Below are 23901 nucleotides of genomic sequence, written 5' to 3'. Positions count from 1 at the left end.
CCCCCCCAATGGGGTAAATGCGGGGGGGGGGGGGGGGTGCCCCATTAACACGCATTCATCTTCACCCCAACACCGGGACACAGCGAGAGCCCCAAACCGGAGGGGAAGGGGGGGGGGCATCGAACCGGGACAAGGATGCAGCAGCCTCGCCCCCCCCCCACACACACTAGGGGTCACCGGTAGCTCCGGTTATGGGGCGGCAGCACCGGGGTTTGCCCCCCCCCAACCCCCCAACCCCATAGGGGTTTAACGCACCCCACAAATGGACCCTCCCGTTCCCCCCCCACCGCAACACCGGGACCCGCACTCACCGCTCGGTGCTCGACGGGGCTTCCGGGGTGCGCTGGCCACGCCCCTTTACGTAGCCACGCCCACTGCGCACGGGTGTAATGCCGTTCAGGTCCGCTAGGGAGCGCTGGTGGCGCGGGGACCGCGCCACCAGCGCTCCCTAGCGGGCCTGAACGGCATTGCACCCATTGGGGAATGCGGGGTTATAGGGGGGCCCCGCAATAGGGACCCCCAAAAAAGCGCTTCCATAGCCATCAAGGGGAACCCCCCCAGACAGCCCTGACCCCCATGCCATGGCTGTCACACAATGGGGAACCCTTACCCAAGGTACTGAGCCCCATGGACAAAGACCCACATCGTGCAAATGGGGGTCCCCAGCCCCGTGGGGCACACAGTGGGGACCCCACGCAGCGGTGTCCCATAGATGGGGACCCCAACACTGAGCCCCCAAAGGGTCACGACACGCTACCCATGGGTGTCCTACACACAGGGACCCCCACCCAGGTTCATCCATGGCCACCAAGACCTGCACCCAGCTCTGTCCCATAGTGGGGACCCCCACCCATGGGTGCCCTGCACCCCATCCAAGACCCACACCCAGCGGTGTCCCATAGATGGGACCCCCCCCCCCCCCAGTCTCCCCTGGGGTGCCCTGATATGGGGGGGGAGTCACTTCCCCCAGCTCTTGGCATGCCCCAAGGTGGGTCCCACCATGGGTGCTGAGCCCCAAGGGCAGTGTGGACGTGGGGGCCACATGTGGGGCACACTGCTCTTCCTGGGTGCCCACAGAGCTGCACCCCACATGGAGCCCACTCCCCCCTGACCCCAGCGCTCACCAGGGGGACCCCATCCCACATGGGGTGTCCTGCACACAGGGGGTCCCCCCCAGGGTGTGCTCCTTGGACCCCAGCTCCCTCCTATGGAGTCCCCCCAGAGCTGTGGGGCACAGCGGGACGCCATAGGGCTGCTGGGGGGCGGCGAGGGAGGGGGAATGAGGGACATCACAAGGGGCTTCACGGCGGGCCGGGGCTGGAAACCTTTTATTCCTCAAGGCACGTTGTGTGGGTCCAGATGTGGGGGCCCAGCCCCACAGCGCTGGGCAGGGGGCACCAGCCCCCTCCTGACCCCCAGCACCACACTGCAGGCTCACCCCATCGGAGGGGGCAAAGGGGGGGCCCTGCCCTGCAGGAGCCCAAAGAGGGGTCCCCACGTTGTCAACCCAAGGGATGCTGAGGGTGACCCAGTGTCACCGGGGGGACCCTTGTGGCTCCGGCTCCCGGTCCCGGTTCTGCTCCTGCTCCCGCTCCCGGTCCTGCTCCCGGTCCTGCTCCTGCTCCCGGTCTTCCTCCCACCACCGCTGCTCCTCTTCCTCCCGGTCCAGGCGCTGGAGCTGCTGCTCCACCTCCTCCGGGACGTTCACCTCGAGCAGGTTCTCCATGCCCGGGGGCGGCTCGTCCCCGATCAGCACCTATGGAACAGAGGAGGAGGAAGGCTCAGGAAGGGTGAGGAAGAGGAAGGCTCCAGGGGGGTGAGGGGGGGAAGAAGAGGAAGGCTCCAGGGGGGTGAGGAAGGCTCCAGGAGAGTGAGTGGGTGAAGAAGAGGAAGGCTCCAGGGGGGTGAGGGGGGAGGAAGAGGAAGGCTCAGGAAGGGCGAGGAAGAGGAAGGCTCCAGGAGGGTGAGGGTGGGAGGAAGAGGAAGGCTCCAGGGGGGTGAGGAAGGCTCCAGGAGAGTGAGTGGGTGAGGAAGAGGAAGGCTCCAGGAGGGTGAGGGGGGGAGGAAGAGGAAGGCTCCAGGGGACAGGGGGTGAGGAAGAGGAAGGCTCCAGGAGGGTGAGGGGGGGAGGAAGAGGAAGGCCTCAGGGGGGAGGGGGTGAGGAAGAGGAAGGCTCCAGGAGGGTGAGGGGGTGAGGAAGAGGAAGGCTCTAGGGGGGTGAGGGGGTGAGGAAGGCTCCAGGAGAGTGAGTGGGTGAGGAAGAGGAAGGCTCCAGGGGGGTGACGGGGGGAGGAAGAGGAAGGCTCCAGGGGGGAGAGGAAGAGGAAGGCTCCAGGGGGGAGAGGAAGAGGAAGGCTCCAGGGGGGTGAGGGGGTGAGGAAGAGGAAGGCTCCAGGGGGGTGAGGGGGTGAGGAAGAGGAAGGCTCCAGGGGGGTGAGGGGGTGAGGAAGAGGAAGGCTCCAGGGGGGTGAGGGGGTGAGGAAGAGGAAGGCTCCAGGGGGGTGAGGGGGTGAGGAAGAAGAAGGCTCCAGGGGGGTGAGGAAGAGGAAGGCTCCAGGGGAGAGGGGGTGAGGAAGAGGAAGGCTCCAGGGGGGTGAGGGGGGGAGGAAGAGGAAGGCTCCAGGGGGGTGAGGGGGTGAGGAAGAGGAAGGCTCCAGGGGGGTGAGTGGGTGAGGAAGAGGAAGGCTCCAGGGGGGTGAGGGGGTGAGGAAGAGGAAGGCTCCAGGGGGGTGAGGAGGTGAGGAAGAGGAAGGCTCCAGGAGGGTGAGGGGGTGAGGAAGAGGAAGGCTCCAGGAGGGTGAAGGGGTGAGGAAGAGGAAGGCTCCAGGAGGGTGAAGGGGTGAGGAAGAGGAAGGCTCCAGGAGGGTGAAGGGGTGAGGAAGAGGAAGGCTCCAGGGGGGTGAGGAAGAGGAAGGCTCCAGGGGGATGAGTGGGTGAGGAAGAGGAAGGCTCCAGGAAAGGGGCCAGGAGGAGGAAGGCTCCAGGTGGCAGAGCAGGAGGAAGGCTCTGGGCAGGAGGCAGGAGGAAGGCTCCAGGAAGGCTCTGGGCAGGGGGCAGGAGGAGGAAGGCTCCAGGAAGGCTCTGGGGATGAGGAGTGGGAGGAGGAAGGCTCCAGGAAGGCTCTGGGCAGGGGCAGGCTCTGGGGATGAGGAGCGGGAGGAAGGCCCATGCCGGGGGGTGCAGTCCCGCCGCTCACCTGCAGGAGGCGCTCGCAGGCCGCCCGCACCCCGGGGTGCTGCTCCCAGCCGTGCAGCTCCCGCAGCACCACGTAGGTGCCCATGGCCCGCACCCGGCGGCGCCCGGGCCCCGTGGCCGTCAGCTGGGGGGGGAGAAACCAGCGCTGGGTGAGCAGGATGGAACCCCCGCACCCAGCCCCACGCACAGCCCCATGCACAGCCCCGCACCCAGCCCCATGGCACAGCCCCGCACCCAGCCCCATTCACAGCCCCGCACACAGCCCCACGCACAGCCCCGCACTCAGCCCCACGCACAGCCCCGCACCCAGCCCCATTCACAGCCCCGCACACAGCCCCACGCACAGCCCCGCACACAGCCCCACGCACAGCCCCGCACTCAGCCCCACGCACAGCCCCGCACCCAGCCCCATTCACAGCCCCGCACCCAGCCCCACACACAGCCCCGCACCCAGCCCCACACACAGCCCCGCACCCAGCCCCACGCACAGCCCCGCACCCAGCCCCACGCACAGCCCCGCACTCAGCCCCACGCACAGCCCCGCACCCAGCCCCATTCACAGCCCCGCACCCAGCCCCACGCACAGCCCCGCACCCAGCCCCATTCACAGCCCCGCACCCAGCCCCACGCACAGCCCCGCACCCAGCCCCACGCACAGCCCCGCACCCAGCCCCATTCACAGCCCCGCACCCAGCCCCACGCACAGCCCCGCACCCAGCCCCACGCACAGCCCCGCACCCAGCCCCAGTCACAGCCCCGCACCCAGCCCCATGGCACAGCCCCGCACCCAGCCCCATGGCACAGCCCCGCACCCAGCCCCATTCACAGCCCCGCACCCAGCCCCACGCACAGCCCCGCACCCAGCCCCATTCACAGCCCCGCACCCAGCCCCACGCACAGCCCCGCACTCAGCCCCACGCACAGCCCCGCACCCAGCCCCATTCACAGCCCCGCACCCAGCCCCACGCACAGCCCCGCACCCAGCCCCATTCACAGCCCCGCACCCAGCCCCACGCACAGCCCCGCACCCAGCCCCACGCACAGCCCCGCACCCAGCCCCACGCACAGCCCCGCACCCAGCCCCACGCACAGCCCCGCACCCAGCCCCACGCACAGCCCCGCACCCAGCCCCATGGCACAGCCAGCCCCATGGCACAGCCCCGCACCCAGCCCCATGGCACAGCCCCGCACCCAGCCCCATTCACAGCCCCGCACCCAGCCCCACGCACAGCCCCGCACCCAGCCCCATTCACAGCCCCGCACCCAGCCCCACGCACAGCCCCGCACTCAGCCCCACGCACAGCCCCGCACCCAGCCCCATTCACAGCCCCGCACCCCGCCCCACGCACAGCCCCGCACCCAGCCCCACGCACAGCCCCGCACCCAGCCCCATTCACAGCCCCGCACCCAGCCCCATGGCACAGCCCCGCACCCAGCCCCATGGCACAGCCCCGCACCCAGCCCCATTCACAGCCCCGCACCCAGCCCCACGCACAGCCCCGCACCCAGCCCCATTCACAGCCCCGCACCCAGCCCCACGCACAGCCCGCACCCAGCCCCACACACAGCCCCGCACCCAGCCCCACGCACAGCCCCGCACCCAGCCCCACACACAGCCCCGCACCCAGCCCCACGCACAGCCCCGCACTCAGCCCCACGCACAGCCCCGCACCCAGCCCCATTCACAGCCCCGCACCCAGCCCCATTCACAGCCCCGCACTCAGCCCCACGCACAGCCCCGCACCCAGCCCCACTCACAGCCCCGCACCCAGCCCCACGCACAGCCCCGCACCCAGCCCCATGCACAGCCCCGCACCCAGCCCCATTCACAGCCCCGCACCCAGCCCACGCACTGCCCCGCACCCAGCCCCATTCACAGCCCCGCACCCAGCCCCACGCACAGCCCCGCACCCAGCCCCATTCACAGCCCCGCACCCAGCCCCATTCACAGCCCCGCACCCAGCCCCACCCCCACCGTGTCTGTGTCCTGGGGATCCATCACCTCCCCGTGAGGATCCATCACCTCCCCACAAGGATCCATCACCTCCCATAAGGATCCATCACCTCCCATGAGGATCCATCACCTCCCATAAGGATCCATCACCTCCCATAAGGATCCATCACCTCCCCACAAGGATCCATCACCTCCCCATGAGGATCCATCACCTCCCCACGAGGATCCATCACCTCCCATAAGGATCCATCACCCCCCATGAGGATCCATCACCTCCCATGAGGATCCATCACCTCCCCACAAGGATCCATCACCTCCCATAAGGATCCATCACCTCCCCAAGAGGATCCATCACCTCCCCGTGAGGATCCATCACCTCCCATGAGGATCCATCACCTCCCATAAGGATCCATCACCTCCCCACAAGGATCCATCACCTCCCATGAGGATCCATCACCTCCATGAGGATCCATCACCTCCCATAAGGATCCATCACCTCCCATGAGGATCCATCACCTCCCATAAGGATCCATCACCTCCCATAAGGATCCATCACCTCCCATGAGGATCCATCACCCCCCATGAGGATCCATCACCTCCCCATGAGGATCCATCACCTCCACACGAGGATCCATCACCTCCCCATGAGGATCCATCACCTCCCCGTGAGGATCCATCACCCCCCATGAGGATCCATCACCTCCCCACGAGGATCCATCACCTCCCCACGAGGATCCATCACCTCCCCATGAGGATCCATCACCCCCCATGAGGATCCATCACCTCCCCATGAGGATCCATCACCTCCCCATGAGGATCCATCACCTCCCATGAGGATCCATCACCTCCCCGTGAGGATCCATCACCTCCCCACGAGGATCCATCACCTCCCATGAGGATCCATCACCTCCCCATGAGGATCCATCACCTCCCCACGAGGATCCATCACCTCCCCATGAGGATCCATCACCTCCCATAAGGATCCATCACCTCCCCACGAAGATCCATCACCTCCCATAAGGATCCATCACCTCCCCACAAGGATCCATCACCTCCCATGAGGATCCATTATCTCCCATAAGGATCCATCACCTCCCCACGAGGATCCATCACCCCCCATGAGGATCCATCACCTCCCCACGAGGATCCATCACCTCCCCTGAGAATCCATCACCCCCCATGAGCACCCATCACCTCCCTGCAGCACCTTCCCCCTTGGTCCCAGCCCAGAGGAACCCACCAACATGACGGCTTCCAGCAGCATCCTCCTAATGTCGGGCTCCTCCTCCCGCTGCTTGTCCTGGGGCAGGTACTGCAGGTCCGGGGGCAGCCCTGGGGACAGGCGCCCTCAGTGGGTGACACCGGGACACCCCCCAGCGCCCCTTTCCGCTCCCCCAGCGCCCCCTTCCACTCCCCCAGCACCCCCTTCTGCTCCCCCAGCCCCCCTTCCGCTCCCCCAGCCCCCCTTTCCGCTCCCCCAGCCCCCCTTTCCGCTCCCCCAGCCCCCCTTTCCGCTCCCCCAGCCCCCCTTCTGCTCCCCCAGCACCCCCTTTCCGCTCCCCCAGCCCCCCTTTCCGCTCCCCCAGCCCCCCTTTCCGCTCCCCCAGCCCCCCTTCCGCTCCCCCAGCACCCCCTTTCCGCTCCCCCAGCACCCCCTTTCCGCTCCCCCAGCCCCCCTTTCCGCTCCCCCAGCCCCCCTTCCGCTCCCCCAGCCCCCCTTTCCGCTCCCCCAGCCCCCCTTCCCGCTCCCCCAGCACCCCCTTTCCGCTCCCCCAGCCCCCCTTCCGCTCCCCCAGCACCCCCTTTCCGCTCCCCCAGCCCCCCCTTTCCGCTCCCCCAGCCCCCCTTCCCGCTCCCCCAGCACCCCCTTCCCGCTCCCCCAGCACCCCCTTTCCTCTCCCCCAGCCCCCCTTCTGCTCCCCAGCACCCCCTTTCCGCTCCCCCTGCACCCCCTTTCCGCTCCCCCAGCACCCCCTTTCCGCTCCCCCTGCACCCCCTTTCCGCTCCCCCAGCCCCCCTTACGCTCCATGTCGTGCTCAGGGAGGTCCTCGGGCCCGGCCAGGGGCAGCAGCAGGAAGGGCAGGATGTCCACGGCCTCGCTCAGCAGCCACTCGTGGTGCTCTGGGGACGGCAGGGTCAGGGCAGCCACCACGGCCGCGCTCCTGCCCGGGCCCCCCTCAGCACCAGGCCCTGGCTGGGCGCTCCAAGGGGGGGACATCGCCCCGGGGAGGGGGGGACATCGCCCCGGGGGGGGGGGGGGGGGGGGGGGGGGGATGAGGCGGCTCCTCCACGGCCATGGCCCCACAAAGGCCGCCAGGGTGGGGGCAGCAGGAACCGGCACGGCCCCAGGGTGAGGGCAGGGGGGCTCGGGTGAGCGCCAGGGTGAGGGCAGGGGGGCTCGGGTGAGCGCCAGGGTGAGGGCAGGGGGGCTCGGGTGAGCGCCAGGGTGAGGGCAGGGACCCCAGCAGGGCTCCAGAATAAGGGCAGGAGGCCCTGGGGGAGGGCAGGGATCCCAGGTGAGGATGAGAGAGCCCGGGAGCACCCCGAGGTGAGGGCAGGGGGGCCCGGCAGCACCCGGAGGGGAGGGCAGGGGGAGCCGGCAGCACCCGGAGGGGAGGGCAGGGCCCGGCAGCACCCGGAGGGGAGGGCAGGGGGGCCGGGAGCACCCCGAGGTGAGGGCAGGGGGAGCCGGCAGCACCCGGAGGGGAGGGCAGGGGGGCCCGGCAGCACGTTGAGGGGAGGGCAGGGCCCGGCAGCCGCCCCGTGCTCCTCGGTTCCGGCTCTCACCGTGCTCGAAGCAGCAGTTGCGGAGCGCGCCCACGATGCCGCGGCGGTGCTCGGCGGAGTGCGGGTACTGCGTGAAGGGCAGGAGCCGCTGCACCGCGCACCTGCGGGCCGGGCCGGGCCGGTCAGAGCGGGCCGCGGACACCACCCCGGGTCCCCCCCCCAGCCCTGCCCGCCCGCGGCCCTACCGGGAGCGGTCCAGGAGCCGGCGGCGCCCCTCGGGGACCTGGCTGAGGTTGCAGAGCAGCGGCCCCAGCTCCGGCGGCGGCCGCGGCTGCGCCAGCGCCTCCAGCAGCGCGTCCCAGCGGGAGCCGAGCGCCCGCAGCACGGCCCGCGCCCCGCCGCGCTCCCGGCTCAGGTTGGCCAGGAGCCCGCAGACCGGCCCGGCCGGCACCAGCGGCACCAGCGCGGGCAGCGCCGGCAGCAGCGCCCCGCGGGCCGCCGCCTCGGCGGACACGTTGAGCAGGCAGCGCCGCGCCGAGCGGGCGGGCTCCGCGCCGGGCCCCGCCGCCAGCGCCAGCAGCGCCTCCAGCAGCCGGGGCTGCCCCGCCAGCAGCCGCCGCCCCGCCGCGGAGCCCGACAGCGCCAGCGCCGCCTCGGCCGCCCCCGCCCGGGCCGCAGCACCCGCGGCCGGGCCCAGCAGCGCCGCCAGCGCCGCGGCCGCCTCCGCCTCCTCCGCGGCCGCCATCTTGGAACGGGGACCGGAGGGGGGGGCGTCTCCTGGCAACGGGAGCGGCAGCCAATGAGCGCTAAGAGGGAGGGCCCGCGGGGGAGGACGGGCCAATGGGGTACGGGAGAGTGGGCAAAGGGGAGGGGCAAGCGGAGAACGGGACTCTGGGAAGGGAGGCACGCGAGGCCACTCCCCCAGGCCACGCCCATCGCTCGGCCGCGCCGCCGGGTCCTAGCGCGGGTGGGCGGGCGGCAGGGAGCGGCAGGTCCGCACCCAGCTCTTCCTCGGCGGGATGAAGGCCGGAGCAGCCCCAGCTCCCGCACAGCACCGGCGAGCACCCGGAACCTGCTGGGCCGTGTGTCCTGCCATGGGGGCTTTGGGATAGCCAAGCCCCCGTGAGGAGCCGGTAGGGTCCCGGTGCCAGGGCCGGTGCCGTGGCAGTGCCGGTACCAGTGCCAGGATTGGGACCATCGCCGGTGCTGGTGCCTGCAGGGCACGGTTTGGACCCTGCCATGGTGCCACCTCCTTCACCCAGCACGTCCCCCGCTGCATCCCGGGTGGCACCTCCAAGTCCTGGCTGATCCATGGCAATTCCCAACTCCATCCTGGCCGGTCCCACAGTGATGCCAAACTCCAGTGATCCCCGGTTTGATCCCGGCTGCGCCCAGGGTAAGTCCCAGCTCGATCCCAGCCGGAACCTTGGCAATTCCCAACTTGATCCTGGCTGGAGCCGCGATGACACCCGGAACACCCCCACACGTCCCTGTGCCTCCAAGAGCCACCACCAGCGGCCCTGGGAGCAGGGTCTATTCCCTTCACTGGGGCAGAGGCGCTGGCTCGGCTCCCACTGCCATGATCCCAGCCAGAGCCGCGGGGATTCCAAGGGATCCATTCCAAGGGATCCAATCTCCATTCCAAGGGATAAGGAGACTTCTCCTGGGAGCAGGGAAGCAGCAGCAGCCGGAGGTGCCTGGCCTCTGCTGAGGAGGGGCTGGATCGAGTTCCTGCATCCCGATGCAAATTCCAGGTGCTGTGATTGAATCCCGGGAATCTCAGGGGCCCGGCAGATCCCAGGCTGCTGGTGGCTGCTTGGGAATGGGTTTATGCTGCGCTGAGGTTGTGTGCTAGGACACAGAGCCCAAAGGGATGGGCAGGCTTGGGAAGCAACGCTCGGAGCAGTGCTCCCTCCACATGCTGCGGGTGAGGAGAAACCTCTCCATGGGGAAACAGCCCTGGATGCGGCACACATGGAAACCTCGGGATTAAACCTGCCAGATCTGGCACTGACATCGCTGCCAGGATGGGCACGAGTGCCCAAGGCTGTCCCGGCCTCAGCTGCTGCTCAGCCTCCTCCTCAGCACTGTGATGAAGTACAGGACCATTTTAAGCAGACAGCTGTGAACCCTTTCCAAAGAATCCCAAACGTAAATGGAGAGGAAACCTCCGAGGAGCGGTCTGGGAACGATTCCACCATTCCCCAATGATGGAATCATGGCACCGTTGAGGAAAGTCACGCGCAGGACGGGGTTGGATGCGTGACCTTCACCCACGTCGACAAGCAGAGAGTTACTTAACGGTGACTACAACGAGGACTCCAACAGGAGGATGCTCAGGCTCTCTGTGGGTGCCAGGGCAGTGGGATCAAGGACCCTGCGTCTGTGCTTGGCACCGAGCTGCTGGAGCAGTGACACCCGAGGGAAGGGCTGGGAGCCAGAAGCTCTTCCAGCCAGAGAAGCTGTGGCGGCCAGCTTGGACCCAGGGGCTCGGAGCACCCTGCTCCAGGGGAAGGGGTCCCTGCCCTGCCTGTGGTTGGAGCTGGAGGAGCTTTAAGCTCCCTTCATCCCAAACCAGGCTGGGATTCCACAATGAAATCCCATTCCAGAGAGGATAAAGCCATAAACGGGAAGGTGAAGCCGTAACTGGAGGGGCCATGGGGCGGGAATGACCCCGTGAAGGCCCCGGATGAGGTGGCTCCAAATCCCAATGGATGGGCTCTGCCTGAGCCCCACCTCGTGCCCCCCCCACGCCACTGCCCGAGGCCGGGGGGGGATCACAAGGAAACCTTTATTGGTGCCGGTGCGTTGCGGCGCCGCGCGGTCCCCTCCCCGGCGGGGCGCAGGGAGGCAGCCACGGCAGCGCGAGCAGGGATGCAGGGATGGGATGGAGCTGAATCCTGCCGGGAGCACCCATGGGTGCTGAAGGGGGGGGGCGGGGTGCTGAAGGCAATCCCCAATGAGGGCAGCAGCGGCTCCAGCCCCAGGAGCAGAGGGCACAAGCTCCAGGTTCAGACCAAGCTCTGGGTCAGTGGGGATGAGGCTGCGGAGTCCCCCGATGGAGCTCCCGGTACCCGGGGCTGGAGCGGGGGCTCTGGGGTCTATCTCTGTCTGCCTGGGGTCTCCCTCTTCCCCCTGCACCCAAAGCCCCGGCCGGAGGCTGGATCCGCGCCTGCAGCATCCCCTGGAGCCTCTCACCCTGCATCAAGCCCAGGGACGAGGGGAACAAAACCCCAGCGTCCTTGGGGCTCCCCAGTGCCCCCGAAGAGCCTCTTCTGAAAGAGAGACCCTGCCCGAACCCTCAGCCATGGGGCAGGGGCTGTGGAGGCTGCCCCGGGGGGGTTGGGGGGGGTGGTGAGGGCCCGTGGGGCTGGCGCTGCCCCAAAGCAGCTCCCCTTGGGGGGCAGAGGGTGCAGTGAGAATGCTGAGGCAGCTGCTGCCCCTCTTTGTGCGTGCTCAGCTTCAACCCAGCTCAGCTCAGCTTCAACCCAGCTCAACCCAACCCAACTCAGCTCAAGCTCAGCTGGGCTCAGGTCAACTCAACTCAACCCAACTCAACTCAACCCAACTCAGCTCAACCCAACTCGGCTCAGTTCAACTCAAGGGGCCCAACTCAGCTCAGTTAAACCCAACGCAGCTCAATTAAACCCAACTCAGCTCAGTTAAACCCAACTCAGCTCAGTTAAACCCAACTCAGCTCAACCCAACCCAACTCAGCTCAACCCAACCCAACTCAGCTCAGTTAAACCCAACTCAGCTCCATTAAACCCAACTCAGCTCCATTAAACCCAACTCAGCTCCATTAAACCCAGCTCAGCTCCATTAAACCCAACTCAGCTCCATTAAACCCAGCTCAGCTCCATTAAACCCAACTCAGCTCCATTAAACCCAGCTCAGCTCCATTAAACCCAGCTCAGCTCCATTAAACCCAGCTCAGCTCCATTAAACCCAACTCAGCTCAACCCAACCCAACTCAGCTCCATTAAACCCAACTCAGCTCCATTAAACCCAACTCAGCTCCATTAAACCCAACTCAGCCCCATTAAACCCAACTCAGCTCCATTAAACCCAGCTCAGCTCCATTAAACCCAGCTCAGCTCCATTAAACCCAACTCAGCTCCATGAACCTGAGCTCAAGTAAACCCGGCTCAGTTCCCCCTGCCCTGTCCCAGCCAAAACACAGATTGGGGGGGGGGGGGGGGGGGATTTGCCCCCCCAGCCTCTGCTCTCATCCACAGTGGGGTGATGGGGACGGAGGGATGGGGCAGCCGCCGCCGAAGCGAAGCAGGGTGGGAGCAGCAGCACCCAGCGCCCTGCTCACCCCCACCCAAACCTGGCACCGGCCCCGTCACCCAAAGTCAGGTTGGGTTTAACCCCCCCCCAGGCCCCACGGGAGGTGGGGCAGGGGGTGCTGCTGCGGCACCAGGTCCAGCAGGGACTCACCAAGGGCACCGGCAGCCCCGGGACGCGGCGGCAGGGGCGAAGCAGCCCCTTGAAACAAGCACGGACCTTCTCCAAGCACAGTTTGTGGAGTTCATCGGCAGGGGGGGGTCCCACCGCGGCCACCGGAGCCGGTGCCATGGACGGACGGCGTCAAACCAGTGCGGGCCAAGTGCTGTGGGCCCCATCCTGCCCGGCGCCAGCCCCGCGGGCACTCTGCGGGTCAGTGCAGGCGAGGAGAGGAGCATAAAGTGCAGCAAAGCTTCGGGGGGCTCCAGTGTACGTGGTGCTGGGCAGGGCATGGGGCAGCGTGGGGCTGGCTCCTCCGGGGGGCAGGCAGAGGACGGGGTCCAGCGCGGCTGCGGCGCCTCGGAGCTGCTCCGGGCCTCACATGCACAGCACCTGCAACCTGGAACCGAGCGCCGGTGACGGGGATGCGGGGTCTTGGGGGGCCCTCCCAACACAAGCCCTGTACAGGCAGGTCTGACCCACAGAGCTCAGCCACGGGGTCTGTCCCACGGAGCTCAGCCATGGGGTCTGACCCACGGAGCTCACCCACAGGGTCTGACCCACGGAGCTCACCCACGGGGTCTGACCCACGGAGCTCAGCCACGGGGTCTGACCCACGGAGCTCACCCACGGGGTCTGACCCACGGAGCTCAGCCACGGAGCTCAGCCACTGGGTCTGACCCACGGAGCTCAGCCACTGGGTCTGACCCATGGAGCTCAGCCACGGGGTCTGACCCACGGAGCTCACCCACAGGGTCTGACCCACAGAGCTCACCCACGGGGTCTGACCCACGGAGCTCACCCATGGGGTCTGACCCACAGAGCTCAGCCATGGGGTCTGACCCACGGAGCTCACCCACAGGGTCTGACCCACGGAGCTCACCCACGGGGTCTGACCCACGGAGCTCAGCCACGGGGTCTGACCCACGGAGCTCACCCACGGGGTCTGACCCACGGAGCTCAGCCACGGAGCTCAGCCACTGGGTCTGACCCACGGAGCTCAGCCACTGGGTCTGACCCATGGAGCTCAGCCACGGGGTCTGACCCACGGAGCTCACCCACAGGGTCTGACCCACAGAGCTCACCCACGGGGTCTGACCCACGGAGCTCACCCATGGGGTCTGACCCACAGAGCTCAGCCATGGGGTCTGACCCACGGAGCTCACCCACAGGGTCTGACCCACAGAGCTCACCCACGGGGTCTGACCCACAGAGCTCAGCCACGGGGTCTGACCCACGGAGCTCAGTCAAGGGGTCTGACCCACAGAGCTCACCCATGGGGTCTGACCCACAGAGCTCACCCACGGGGTCTGACCCACGGAGCTCACCCACAGGGTCTGACCCACAGGGTCTGACCCACGGAGCTCACCCACAGGGTCTGACCCACGGAGCTCACCCACAGGGTCTGACCCACAGGGTCTGACCCACGGAGCTCACCCACCTCTCCTCCTCGATGCTGCTGCTCTCGGCGTCGCCCGTGTCCCTGCTCTCCTCCGCATCCCCTTCACCAAGATCCATGTCCAGCTCGTTGCCAGCTTCCGAGCGCGTGTACGTGTACCCACTGGAGGGGGAAAGGAGAGCTCAGAGCAGCTCCAGGGCCTGAAGGGGCTGCAGGGAGCCTTGGGACAAGGGAGGCAGGGATGGGAGGAGGAGGAAGAGGGAAGAGTTGATGGGAGCTTGGGGAGTTCTTCCCCATGGAAGGGGTTGAAGGGAGAGGTTTGGGATGCTCCATCCCTGGCAGTGCTCAAGGGCAGCTTGGACACAGGGGCTCGGAGCACCCTGCTCCAGGGGAAGGGGATGGGGTTGGAGCTGGAGGAGCTTTAAGGTCCCTCCCACCCCAAGCCATGCCGTGAGTGGATGAATAAAGAGCAGGATGAGGTTCAGCAGCTCCTGAGGACTCGATGGTCCCGAAGGTCTTGTCCAACCCAGCTCATTCTAGGATGTTTCCACTGCACCCGGCCTGGGACCAGCAGGGCCAGGACCCGCAAAGAGAATGGGGATTCATTCCTGGGCTGACTTCAGAGCCGCGGCCTGGCCTGACCTGATGGAGCGGCACGTGAAGAACACGATCCTCTTCAGCCTCTTGTTGTAGAAGAAGTAGTTGAAGGACCAGAGGCTGCCGTCCTCCCCAAAGGGGTCCGAGTCCAGGTCGGGGTTGTAGCTGCCACAAGAAACACCACGTTGGCTCCTGCTCCCGGCGCCAGCCCCGAGCAGGGAAGGGAGGAGATGGGGGCAGCCTGGAGCCACCTCCATGGGCTGCTCAGCTGCCGGTGGCCCCGTGCCCCCACGCTGGGTTAGGGGGGAGGACAAGAGCCCACCGTGGTGTGGGGGGTCCGGGGACGGCGGGGGCCCCGTTACCTGTAGATGTCACACTCGGCCAGGCAGATCTCCTCGTCCACAGCATCCCAGAGGTGAGGCTTCAGCGCGTTGAAGTCCTCCCGCACGGCCGAGAAGAGGCTGCAGTTCACGGCGTTCACCACCTGCAGGGGCCAGGAGGGCTCCTCAGAGGAGCTGCTGCTTCCTCCCCCCCCCCCATCCTGCTCCGTGGGGCTCAGCCTCCCCATCCCGGGGCAGGGCAGTGCCTGGGGGGCAGTGGGCAGGCAAGAAGCCTCCAGCCACGGGGGCTGTGAGCGCAGGGATGAAGGCACCGGCAGCCCCAGGGAGGATTTGAGGCACCACCGAGCCCTCAGCCTTCTGCCCCCCAGCAGCCTCCCTGGGGAAGAGCAGCCCCAGCCCCAGCCCCTGCCCCTGCTTCTCCCTGAAGGAGAGCGAAGAGCAAGGGGGCCGCTGCCAATGGAGAAGAGCAGGGAATGGCTGCGGGAGCATCCCCCGGGAGGGAGGAGAGCCCGGGACAAGGGCCTGGAGGGGAACGGCTTGAACCTGCCCGAGGGGAGACTGAGGGGAAACATGAGGCTGCTGGAGCAGGGACCTGGAAATGGTCCCAGGGATGGAACGGGTCTGTTCTGGCTGAGGGCTGGGCTGGGGCAGCCTGGAGAGGAGAGGGGTCCTCAAGGGGAGGGCTGAGAGCAGCTCCAGTGCCTGAAGGGGCTGCGGGGACCTGGAGAGGGGTTGGGACAAGGGAGGCAGGGATGGGAGGAGGAGGAAGAGGGAAGAGTTGATGGGAGCTTGGGGAGTTCTTCCCCATGGAAGGGGTTGAAGGGAGAGGTTTGGGATGCTCCATCCCTGGCAGTGCTCGAGGGCAGCTTGGACACAGGGGCTCGGAGCACCCTGCTCCAGGGGAAGGGGTCCCTGCCCTGGCAGGGGTTGGACTGGAGGAGCTTTGAGGTCCCTTCATCCCGACCCGTTCCATGGGAACGGCCTCATCCCAGGCCTGATGCTGCCGGAGGAGGGAGCGCAGCAGTCCCGGGATCACAGCAGCGCTGTGGGGCACGGCCCCAGCAGATCCATGCGGCTCCTCCTCAGGGTGCTGGCTGTGGGTGCTGGGAGTGCGAGTGCCAAGGTGCCGGGGAGTGGGGTGCTGCGGTGTGTGCAGTGTCCATGGGTGCGGGGGTGTGGGTGCTGGGTAGGTGCTGCGTCTATGGGTGCTGTGTCTCTGGGTGCTGTGTCTATGGGTGCTGGGGTAGGTGCTGTGTCTATGGGTGCTGTGTCTATAGGTGCTGGGGTAGGTGCTGGGTAGGTGCTGTGTCTCTGGGTGCTGGGGTAGGTGCTGTGTCTATGGGTGCTGTGTCTATGGGTGCTGGGGTAGGTGCTGCGTCTATGGGTGCTGTGTCTATAGGTGTTGGGGTAGGTGCTGTGTCTATGGGTGCTGTGTCTATGGGTGCTGGGGTAGGTGCTGCGTCTATGGGTGCTGTGTCTATGGGTGCTGTGTCTCTGGGTGCTGGGGTAGGTGCTGCGTCTATGGGTGCTGTGTCTATGGGTGCTGGGGTAGGTGCTGCGTCTATGGGTGCTGTGTCTATAGGTGCTGGGGTAGGTGCTGGGTAGGTGCTGTGTCTCTGGGTGCTGGGGTAGGTGCTGTGTCTATGGGTGCTGTGTCTACGGGTGCTGGGGTGGGTGCTGTGTCTCTGGGTGCTGGGGTAGGTGCTGTGTCTATGGGTGCTGTGTCTATGGGTGCTGGGGTAGGTGCTGTGTCTATGGGTGCTGCGTCTCTGGGTGCTAGAGTAGGTGCTGTGTCTATGGGTGCTGCGTCTCTGGGTGCTAGGGTAGGTGCTGTGTCTATGTCTGCTGTGTCTCTGGGTTCTGGGGTGAGTACTGTGCCTATGAGCGCTATGTCTATGGGTGCTGGGGGTGCTGTGTCTCTGGGTGCTGTGTCTCTGGGTGCTGGGGGTTCTGTGTCTCTGGGTGCTGTGTCTATGGGTGCTGGGGGTTCTGTGTCTCTGGGTGCTGTGTCTCTGGGTGCTGGGGGCTGCTGTGTCTCTGCGTGCTGTATCTTTGGGTGCTGGGGGCTCCTGTGTCTATGGGTGCTGTGTCTATGGGTGCTGTGTCTATGGGTGCTGGGGTAGGTGCTGTGTCTATGGGTGCCGGGGGGTGCTGTGTCTATGGGTGCTGTGTCTATGGGTGTTGGGGTAGGTGCTGTGTCTATGGGTGCTGTGTCTATGGGTGCTGGGGTAGGTGCTGCGTCTATGGGTGCTGTGTCTATGGGTGCTGTGTCTCTGGGTGCTGGGGTAGGTGCTGCGTCTATGGGTGCTGTGTCTATGGGTGCTGGGGTAGGTGCTGCGTCTATGGGTGCTGTGTCTATAGGTGCTGGGGTAGGTGCTGGGGTAGGTGCTGTGTCTCTGGGTGCTGGGGTAGGTGCTGTGTCTATGGGTGCTGTGTCTATGGGTGCTGGGGTAGGTGCTGCGTCTATGGGTGCTGTGTCTATGGGTGCTGGTGTAGGTGCTGTGTCTATGGGTGCTGTGTCTATGGGTGCTGGGGTAGGTGCTGCGTCTATGGGTGCTGCGTCTATGGGTGCTGGGGTAGGTGCTGCGTCTATGGGTGCTGTGTCTATAGGTGCTGGGGTAGGTGCTGGGTAGGTGCTGTGTCTCTGGGTGCTGGGGTAGGTGCTGTGTCTATGGGTGCTGTGTCTACGGGTGCTGGGGTGGGTGCTGTGTCTCTGGGTGCTGGGGTAGGTGCTGTGTCTATGGGTGCTGTGTCTATGGGTGCTGGGGTAGGTGCTGTGTCTATGGGTGCTGCGTCTCTGGGTGCTAGGGTAGGTGCTGTGTCTATGTCTGCTGTGTCTCTGGGTTCTGGGGTGAGTACTGTGCCTATGAGCGCTATGTCTATGGGTGCTGGGGGTGCTGTGTCTCTGGGTGCTGTGTCTCTGGGTGCTGGGGGTTCTGTGTCTCTGGGTGCTGTGTCTATGGGTGCTGGGGGTTCTGTGTCTCTGGGTGCTGTGTCTCTGGGTGCTGGGGGCTGCTGTGTCTCTGCGTGCTGTATCTTTGGGTGCTGGGGGCTCCTGTGTCTATGGGTGCTGTGTCTCTGGGTGTTGTGTCTATAGGTGCTGGGGGCTGCTGTGTCTCTGCGTTCTGTATCTTTGGATGCTGGGGGCTCCTGTGTCTATGGGTGCTGTGTCTCTGGGTGTTGTGTCTATAGGTGCTGGGGGCTGCTGTGTCTCTGGGTGCTGTGTCTCTGGGTGCTGGGGGTGCTGTGTCTATGGGTGCTGTATCTCTGGGTGCAGGGGGGTGTTGTGCCTCTGGGTGCTGTGCCTCTGGGTCCTATGGCTATGGGTGCTGGGGGGTGCTGTGTCTCTGGGTGCTGTGCCCACGGGTGCTGTGCCCATGGGTGCTGAGGGTGCCGTGCCCACGGGTGCTGTGCCCACGGGTGCCATGCACACGGGTGCCGTGCCCACGGGTGCCATGCCCATGGGTTCTGTGCCCACGGGTGCCATGCCCATGGGTGCCGTGCCCATGGGTGCTGGGGGTGCCATGCCCATGGGTGCCGTGCCCACGGGTGCCGTGCCCACAGGTGCTGTGCCCACGGGTGCCGTGCCCACGGGTGCCGTGTCCCTGGGTGCCATGCCCACGGGTGCCGTGCCCATGGGTGCCATGCCCACGGGTGCTGTGCCCATGGGTGCCGTGCCCACGGGTGCCGTGCCCATGGGTGCTGTGCCCACGGGTGCCGTGCCCATGGGTGCTGGGGGTGCCGTGTCCCTGGGTGCCATGCCCACGGGTGCCGTGCCCAGGGGTGCCGTGTCCCTGGGTGCCATGCCCACGGGTGCCGTGCCCACGGGTGCCGTGCCCACGGGTGCCATGCCCACGGGTGCCATGCCCACGGGTGCTGTGCCCACAGGTGCTGTGCTCACCCAGTTGAGGCTGGGCTCCCGGCTGAACTCGTGGCTCTTGGCGGCGCTGAAGTCGTAGTCGGGCCGGAAGGACTCGTTGAGCGTCGCGATCAGGTAGAACAGGGTCTTGCGGCTGCACTTGTCACTGAGGGGCCCCTCCTCGTCCCCGCTCTGGCTTTTGCTGAGCCTGGGGGGCACAACAGGGTCTGAGCTGGCCCCGTGGGAGCAGCCCCTGCCCACACAGGCACCGGCACCACGGCTGGAGCAGCACCAGGGCGGCAGCGGGGCCAGCGCAGGGGTTGAGCCCCTGCACCGGGCACCAGGGAGGCTGCACCTGGGATCCTGTGCTCGGCTCCGGGCCCCTCACTGCAAGAGAGACCTTGAGGGGCTGGAGTGGGGCCGGAGAAGGGAATGGAGCTGGAGCAGGGCCTGGAGCACAGGGGTGATGGGGAAGGGCTGAGGGACCTGGGGGGTTCAGATGGGGAAGGGAAGGCTCAGGGGGGACCTGATGGCTCCCTCCAAGTGCCTGCCAGGAGGATGGAGCCAGGAGGGGCTGGGCTCTGCTCCCAAGGAACAAGGGATGGGACAAGAGGAACCGGCCTCAAGCTGCCCCAGGGCAGGGTTAGGTGGAGCTGAGGAACAATTCCTGCCCCAGAGGGTGCTCAGGCATTGGAAGAGGCTGCCCGGGGCAGGGCTGCAGGCACCGGCCCTGGAGGTACCCAAAGGATGTGCAGATGGGGCACTCGGGGACGTGGGGCAGGGGTGGCCTTGGCAGGGCTGGGGAAGAGCTGGATTTAGAATCACGGAATGGGCTGGGCTGAAGGGACCTTAAAGCTCCTCCAGCTCCAACCCCTGCCAGGACAGGGACCCCTTCCACCGGAGCAGCTTGCTCCAAGCCCCTGTGTCCAACCTGGCCTTGAGCACTGCCAGGGATGGGGCAGCCACAGCCTCTCTGGGCACCCTGTGCCACTGTCTCACCAGATTTCTCGATGCTCTTAGACTTTTTCCCACCTCAACCACTCCATGATGTCCAGAACAAGCAGAGCTGACAGCCCAGGAGCGACACCAGGGTCATTCCCTCGGTGAATCCCACCCTCCCACCACAGACTCGCCGCTGCCCCTGTCCTGCATCCCCGTGGTACCTGCTGGGGCTGATGCCCGTGGTCTGGGGAGGTGACAGGGCCTCCAGGACGTGCGGCTGGCCCTCCTGGCAGAACTGCTTGAACATGTGCTTGTCATCGCCAGCCATCTTGCACGAGTAGCTCTCGATCCTGCAGAGGCACCGAGCGGCATGAGCCCCCCAGCACGGCACCAGAAGGTCCCAGCCAAGCAGCACCACGGCCACCAGGGCTTGGATGAGGCCACCAGCACGCACAGAGCATCTCCAGGCCCCAGGAGCCACCTCCCACGTGCTGCTGGGTCTGAGCCCACGGCCACAACCCCCATGTGAGGGTGCGGAGCTGCCGATGGGCGCCCTGAGGAGGTTGGGCTGAGCTGAGTGGCAATTCCAGGGCCACGGATGAGAGGCACCCCTGTGCGTCCCTCACAGGTTCCCCAGTGCTGCTGCACAGGGCTGGATGGGACTGCAGCCACGCAGGGTCCGGGCAGATGGGATCCCACCCCTGGTCCCACTGGGTACCAGGCAGGGGCACCCACCGGCCGATGATGTGCGCGTCGCCCGTCTCCACGGTCAGTTGGGAGTTTATTGCTTCGAAACTGGAGTTCTCCAACAGCTTCATTGTCCCGACGTTCCCAGCGACCCCCGGTAACGCTGCTGCGAGTCCGGATCCTGCAGGGGAAGAGCCCTCAGAGCCCAGGAAGGGGGATCCCGGGAGCTGCCCCCTCGCTGCCGCGTGCCACCGACCCCAAGGGGCGGCCCCCGGGGAGCCCCACTGCCGTGGGACACTGGAGCCAAGGGCAGGACCAGCACCACTGCACGCTGCTCCACGGGACATCCTCGTCCTTAACCGGGAAGCGTGGACACGAGGGATGGGCTGGAAGCTCACACGCAGGGAGCTGCGCTCAAGAGCTCAATGTGCAAGTGGAGAGCAGTGGCAAGTGCTGGGCTGGGAATGGCCCTGTTCAACGTCTCTGGGGGCTCCAGGGCAGTGGGACTGAGCCCCCTCGGTGAGGCAGTGCTGGCCCCGAGCTGCTGGTGCAGGGCTGGGATGGGAGGGACTGCACAGGCTGGAGAAGTGGGAACGTCCTGGGGCTCAGCCAGGCCAAGGGCAAGGTCCCGGCCCTGGTTTGAGGCAACCCCAGCCCAGACCCAGGCTGGAGGAGAGGGGCTGGAGCCTGAGGAGCAGGACCTGGGGGGCTGGGGGAGGAGAAGCTCCCCAGGACCCCATCCCTGGCAGTGCTCAGGGCCAGGCTGGACACTGCTCCGGTGGAAGGGGTCCCTGCCCGTGCAGGGGATGGAGCTTTAAGGTCCCTTCCAACCCAAGCCATTCCATGGCTCTACGGCTGCTTCCCAGCCCCTTCCCGCAGGACAGGTAACTGCTTCCACTCCTCTTCTTGCCTCTCCCATTCCCACCTGGGGACAGGCACAGAGCGACCGCTGGATGGGACGGGCCCAGCCCGCGGCCCCTGCTCCCTCCCCAGCTGGGGCCCCTCTGAGTGTAACAGGAGAAGCTGTAAACAGGCTGGAAAGAGGGAAGTGGTGCCAAAGATCTCCCCGCAACCCCCAGCCGGCCGCAGGTATCGGGAGCGTTCCAAGCGGGAAAGAAGAGCCCCGGGTGCAGGAACACCAAGTTCCTGCCATGCCCCAGCGCTTCCTCGTGGGCCCCCAGCTGCTGTCAGCTCCTTAAAGCACCCAGGTTTGGTTCATTCGCTCCCAGGGAGGGAGAACGGGCTCTGAGCACAGCAGCGCCGGGCCCCTCACTGCAAGAGAGACCTTGAGGTGCTGGAGTGGGGCCGGAGAAGGGAATGGAGCTGGAGCAGGGCCTGGAGCACAGGGGTGATGGGGAAGGGCTGAGGGACCTGGGGGGTTCAGATGGGGAAGGGAAGGCTCAGGGGGGACCTGATGGCTCCCTCCAAGTGCCTGCCAGGAGGATGGAGCCAGGAGGGGCTGGGCTCTGCTCCCAAGGAACAAGGGATGGGACGAGAGGAACCGGCCTCAAGCTGCCCCAGGGCAGGGTTAGATGGAGCTGAGGAACAATTCCTGCCCCAGAGGGTGCTCAGGCATTGGAAGAGGCTGCCCGGGGCAGGGCTGCAGGCACCGGCCCTGCGAGTGCTCACACCCCCTCAGTGCCATGGGGCAGGGGTGGCCTTGGCAGGGCTGGGATGGGTTGGACTGGGTGAGCTTAAAGGGCTTTCCCTCGTTGATTCCAGGAGCCCGGGCAGCACAGCAGCGGGAAGCACTCAGCCCCCCTCTGCCCCTGGAAGGACACAGATGGCGTCACCCACAGCAGAATTCTATGGAGCATGGATTTACTCCCCCGGCCCAAAGGGAGCCACTTCCTGGAGTCAACGGGTGCTACGTGAGGAGCTGAACCGCCCTTTGGCACAACACCCATCGGTGCCAGGACACGGCTCCTTCCTGCCCCACGCAGCACCAGCAGCCGCCTGCCCCATCGCGCCCATGGGGACAAGCACAGAGATTTGTCCAGCACCAATGGGCAATACAAGGCCCTGAATCCGTACCTCAGTCTGCTTAAGATCAGCTTAATCGAAAGGGCTTTGGGGGCAGCGGGGTTCACGTGGGTTTTAATGCCATCAGAGACCATGTGGTGCCACCCACAGAGGGGCACCCTGCAGAGAACCAGGGAGGAGCAGGGCCTGGGGGAGGTTAACACTGACCTCAAGTGCTCAACCACGGTGAAGGGGAAGGAAATTGAACGGTTTAGGGCAAGGGAAGTCATCCTGGTGCTAGGGAATGTGTGCTCTTTGGGATGAAGAAGGAGAGGAGAGGGTCTGGGGTCCAGCCCCCGTCTCCCCCCAGGGAGGGATCAGCCCTGAACACCCCCAGTGTTACCCGAGATGGAAGTGGGGTGATGAGAGCGGGGAAAGAGGAGAGAGAGGAGGGGGAGGCCGGGTGGGATTGGCCCCCTCTGCTGTGCCCTGGGGAGAGCCCCCTGCAGTCAATGAGCAGCAGCACAAGAGGGATGTGGAGCTGCTGGAGCAGCGCTGCCCTGGAGCCAGGCTGAGAGAGCTGGGCTGGGGCAGCCCGGGGAAGAGAAGGCTCCTGAAGGGGAGAGCTGAGAGGAGCCCCAGTGCCTGAAGGGGCTGCAGGGGACCTGGAGAGGGGCTGGGACAAGGGAGGCAGGGATGGGAGGAGGAGGAAGAGGGAAGAGTTGAGGGGATCCTGGGGAGTTCTTCCCCATGGCAGGGGTTGAAAGGGAGAGGTTTGGGATGCTCCATCCCTGGCAGTGCTCAAGGCCGGGTTGGACACAGGGGCTCGGAGCACCCTGCTCCAGGGGAAGGGGCCCTGCCCTGGCAGGGGTTGGAGCAGCTTTAAGCTCCCTCCCAGCACGAACGAGGCTGGGATCGGTGATCCAGGGCCGCAGAGCCAGGCCCCGTTCACCCCGGCCCCGTTCCACCCCGCCGCGGTGCCCCCGCCTCAGACCCGGCCATGACAGCGACAGGCCCAGCCTTCCCACCATGCCCCGCGCGGACTACAACTCCCAGCATGCCCCGCGCACCAGAGCCGCCCTCCCTTGCGCGCCGGGCCCGCCGCAGTGCACCATGGGAGTTGTAGTCCGCGGGGCGTGTGGGGGCGCTGTTCTCATAGCGGCTCCGGGGAGCGGACCTACCGGCGCTTCCCGCTCTCGGTCCCGGCGGGGCCTCCTCGCCGTGACAGCTCCTTCAAGCTCGGGACGTTTGTAACGTGAAGCGTCTCCGGGGAAAGCTCGAGGAGGGCGCGTGTGCCTCGGCCGCCGTCCGCCGTCCGGCGCCGGACCACCGGGCCTGCGCCCACCTCGACATGTCCCCCGAGTGCTCGGGACGGTGCGAGCGGCTGAGCGAGACCTGCGAGTCCCTCCGGTGCGAGCGGCGAGCGGCGACCTTCTCCTCCGGCACCGGACGACAACAACCACCGAGGCCCCACCCGCGGCCCGTCCGGTCCGAGCGGCGCCCGCGGACGGACGCGGCCCATTCGCCAGCGGCCCTGGCAATCCCCGAGCCCTTGCCCTCCTATTGGCTGCGGGACCCGTCAGTCAGCGCTGGGGCCCGCCCTCCGCGGGAAAGCCCGGGGGCCCCGCCCACCAACCGGAGCGCTCCGCGTTCTGATTGGCTGCTGGGAACAAAGCCGCGGGGGGGGGGGGAGCAGCCGTCAATCACCGGGGGGGGGGGGGGGGGGCGGAACGTTTGTTCCCGGAACTCGCGTTCGCGGGGCCGCGTTTCCCGGGAGCGGGCCCCGTTC

At 66.7% G+C, this 23901-nt stretch overlaps 2 protein-coding genes across 2 annotated transcripts; both read right to left on the bottom strand.

The window, feature by feature from the left end:
* Positions 1-1534: 1534 nt before the first annotated feature.
* Positions 1535-8621, bottom strand: HGH1 (HGH1 homolog). The gene is made up of 6 exons (XM_061444486.1): positions 8122-8621; positions 7937-8037; positions 7172-7270; positions 6390-6481; positions 3197-3319; positions 1535-1756 (listed from the first exon to the last, which is right to left on the bottom strand). The coding sequence occupies exons 1-6, from the start codon at positions 8619-8621 to the stop codon at positions 1535-1537; spliced, it is 1137 nt and encodes a 378-aa protein (XP_061300470.1).
* Positions 8622-12594: 3973 nt separating this feature from the next.
* MAF1 (MAF1 homolog, negative regulator of RNA polymerase III) lies at positions 12595-20341 on the bottom strand. Its single transcript, XM_061444485.1, has 7 exons — positions 20199-20341; positions 19685-19813; positions 18564-18729; positions 14684-14805; positions 14367-14486; positions 13767-13886; positions 12595-12725 (listed from the first exon to the last, which is right to left on the bottom strand). Exons 1-7 carry the CDS (start codon positions 20279-20281, stop codon positions 12704-12706), a joined length of 762 nt encoding a protein of 253 aa, XP_061300469.1. The 5' UTR covers positions 20282-20341; the 3' UTR covers positions 12595-12703.
* Between the last annotated feature and the right edge of the window lie 3560 nt (positions 20342-23901).

Source organism: Pezoporus flaviventris, unplaced genomic scaffold, assembly GCF_033815535.1.
Source record: "Pezoporus flaviventris isolate CSIRO_AGI_PZ_B2104156 unplaced genomic scaffold, CSIRO_AGI_Pfla_v1 ptg000920l, whole genome shotgun sequence".
Classification (NCBI taxonomy): Eukaryota; Metazoa; Chordata; class Aves; order Psittaciformes; family Psittacidae; genus Pezoporus; species Pezoporus flaviventris.
The sequence above is the reverse complement of the archived record's forward strand: the minus strand, read 5'-3'. Positions and strand labels throughout refer to the sequence as shown.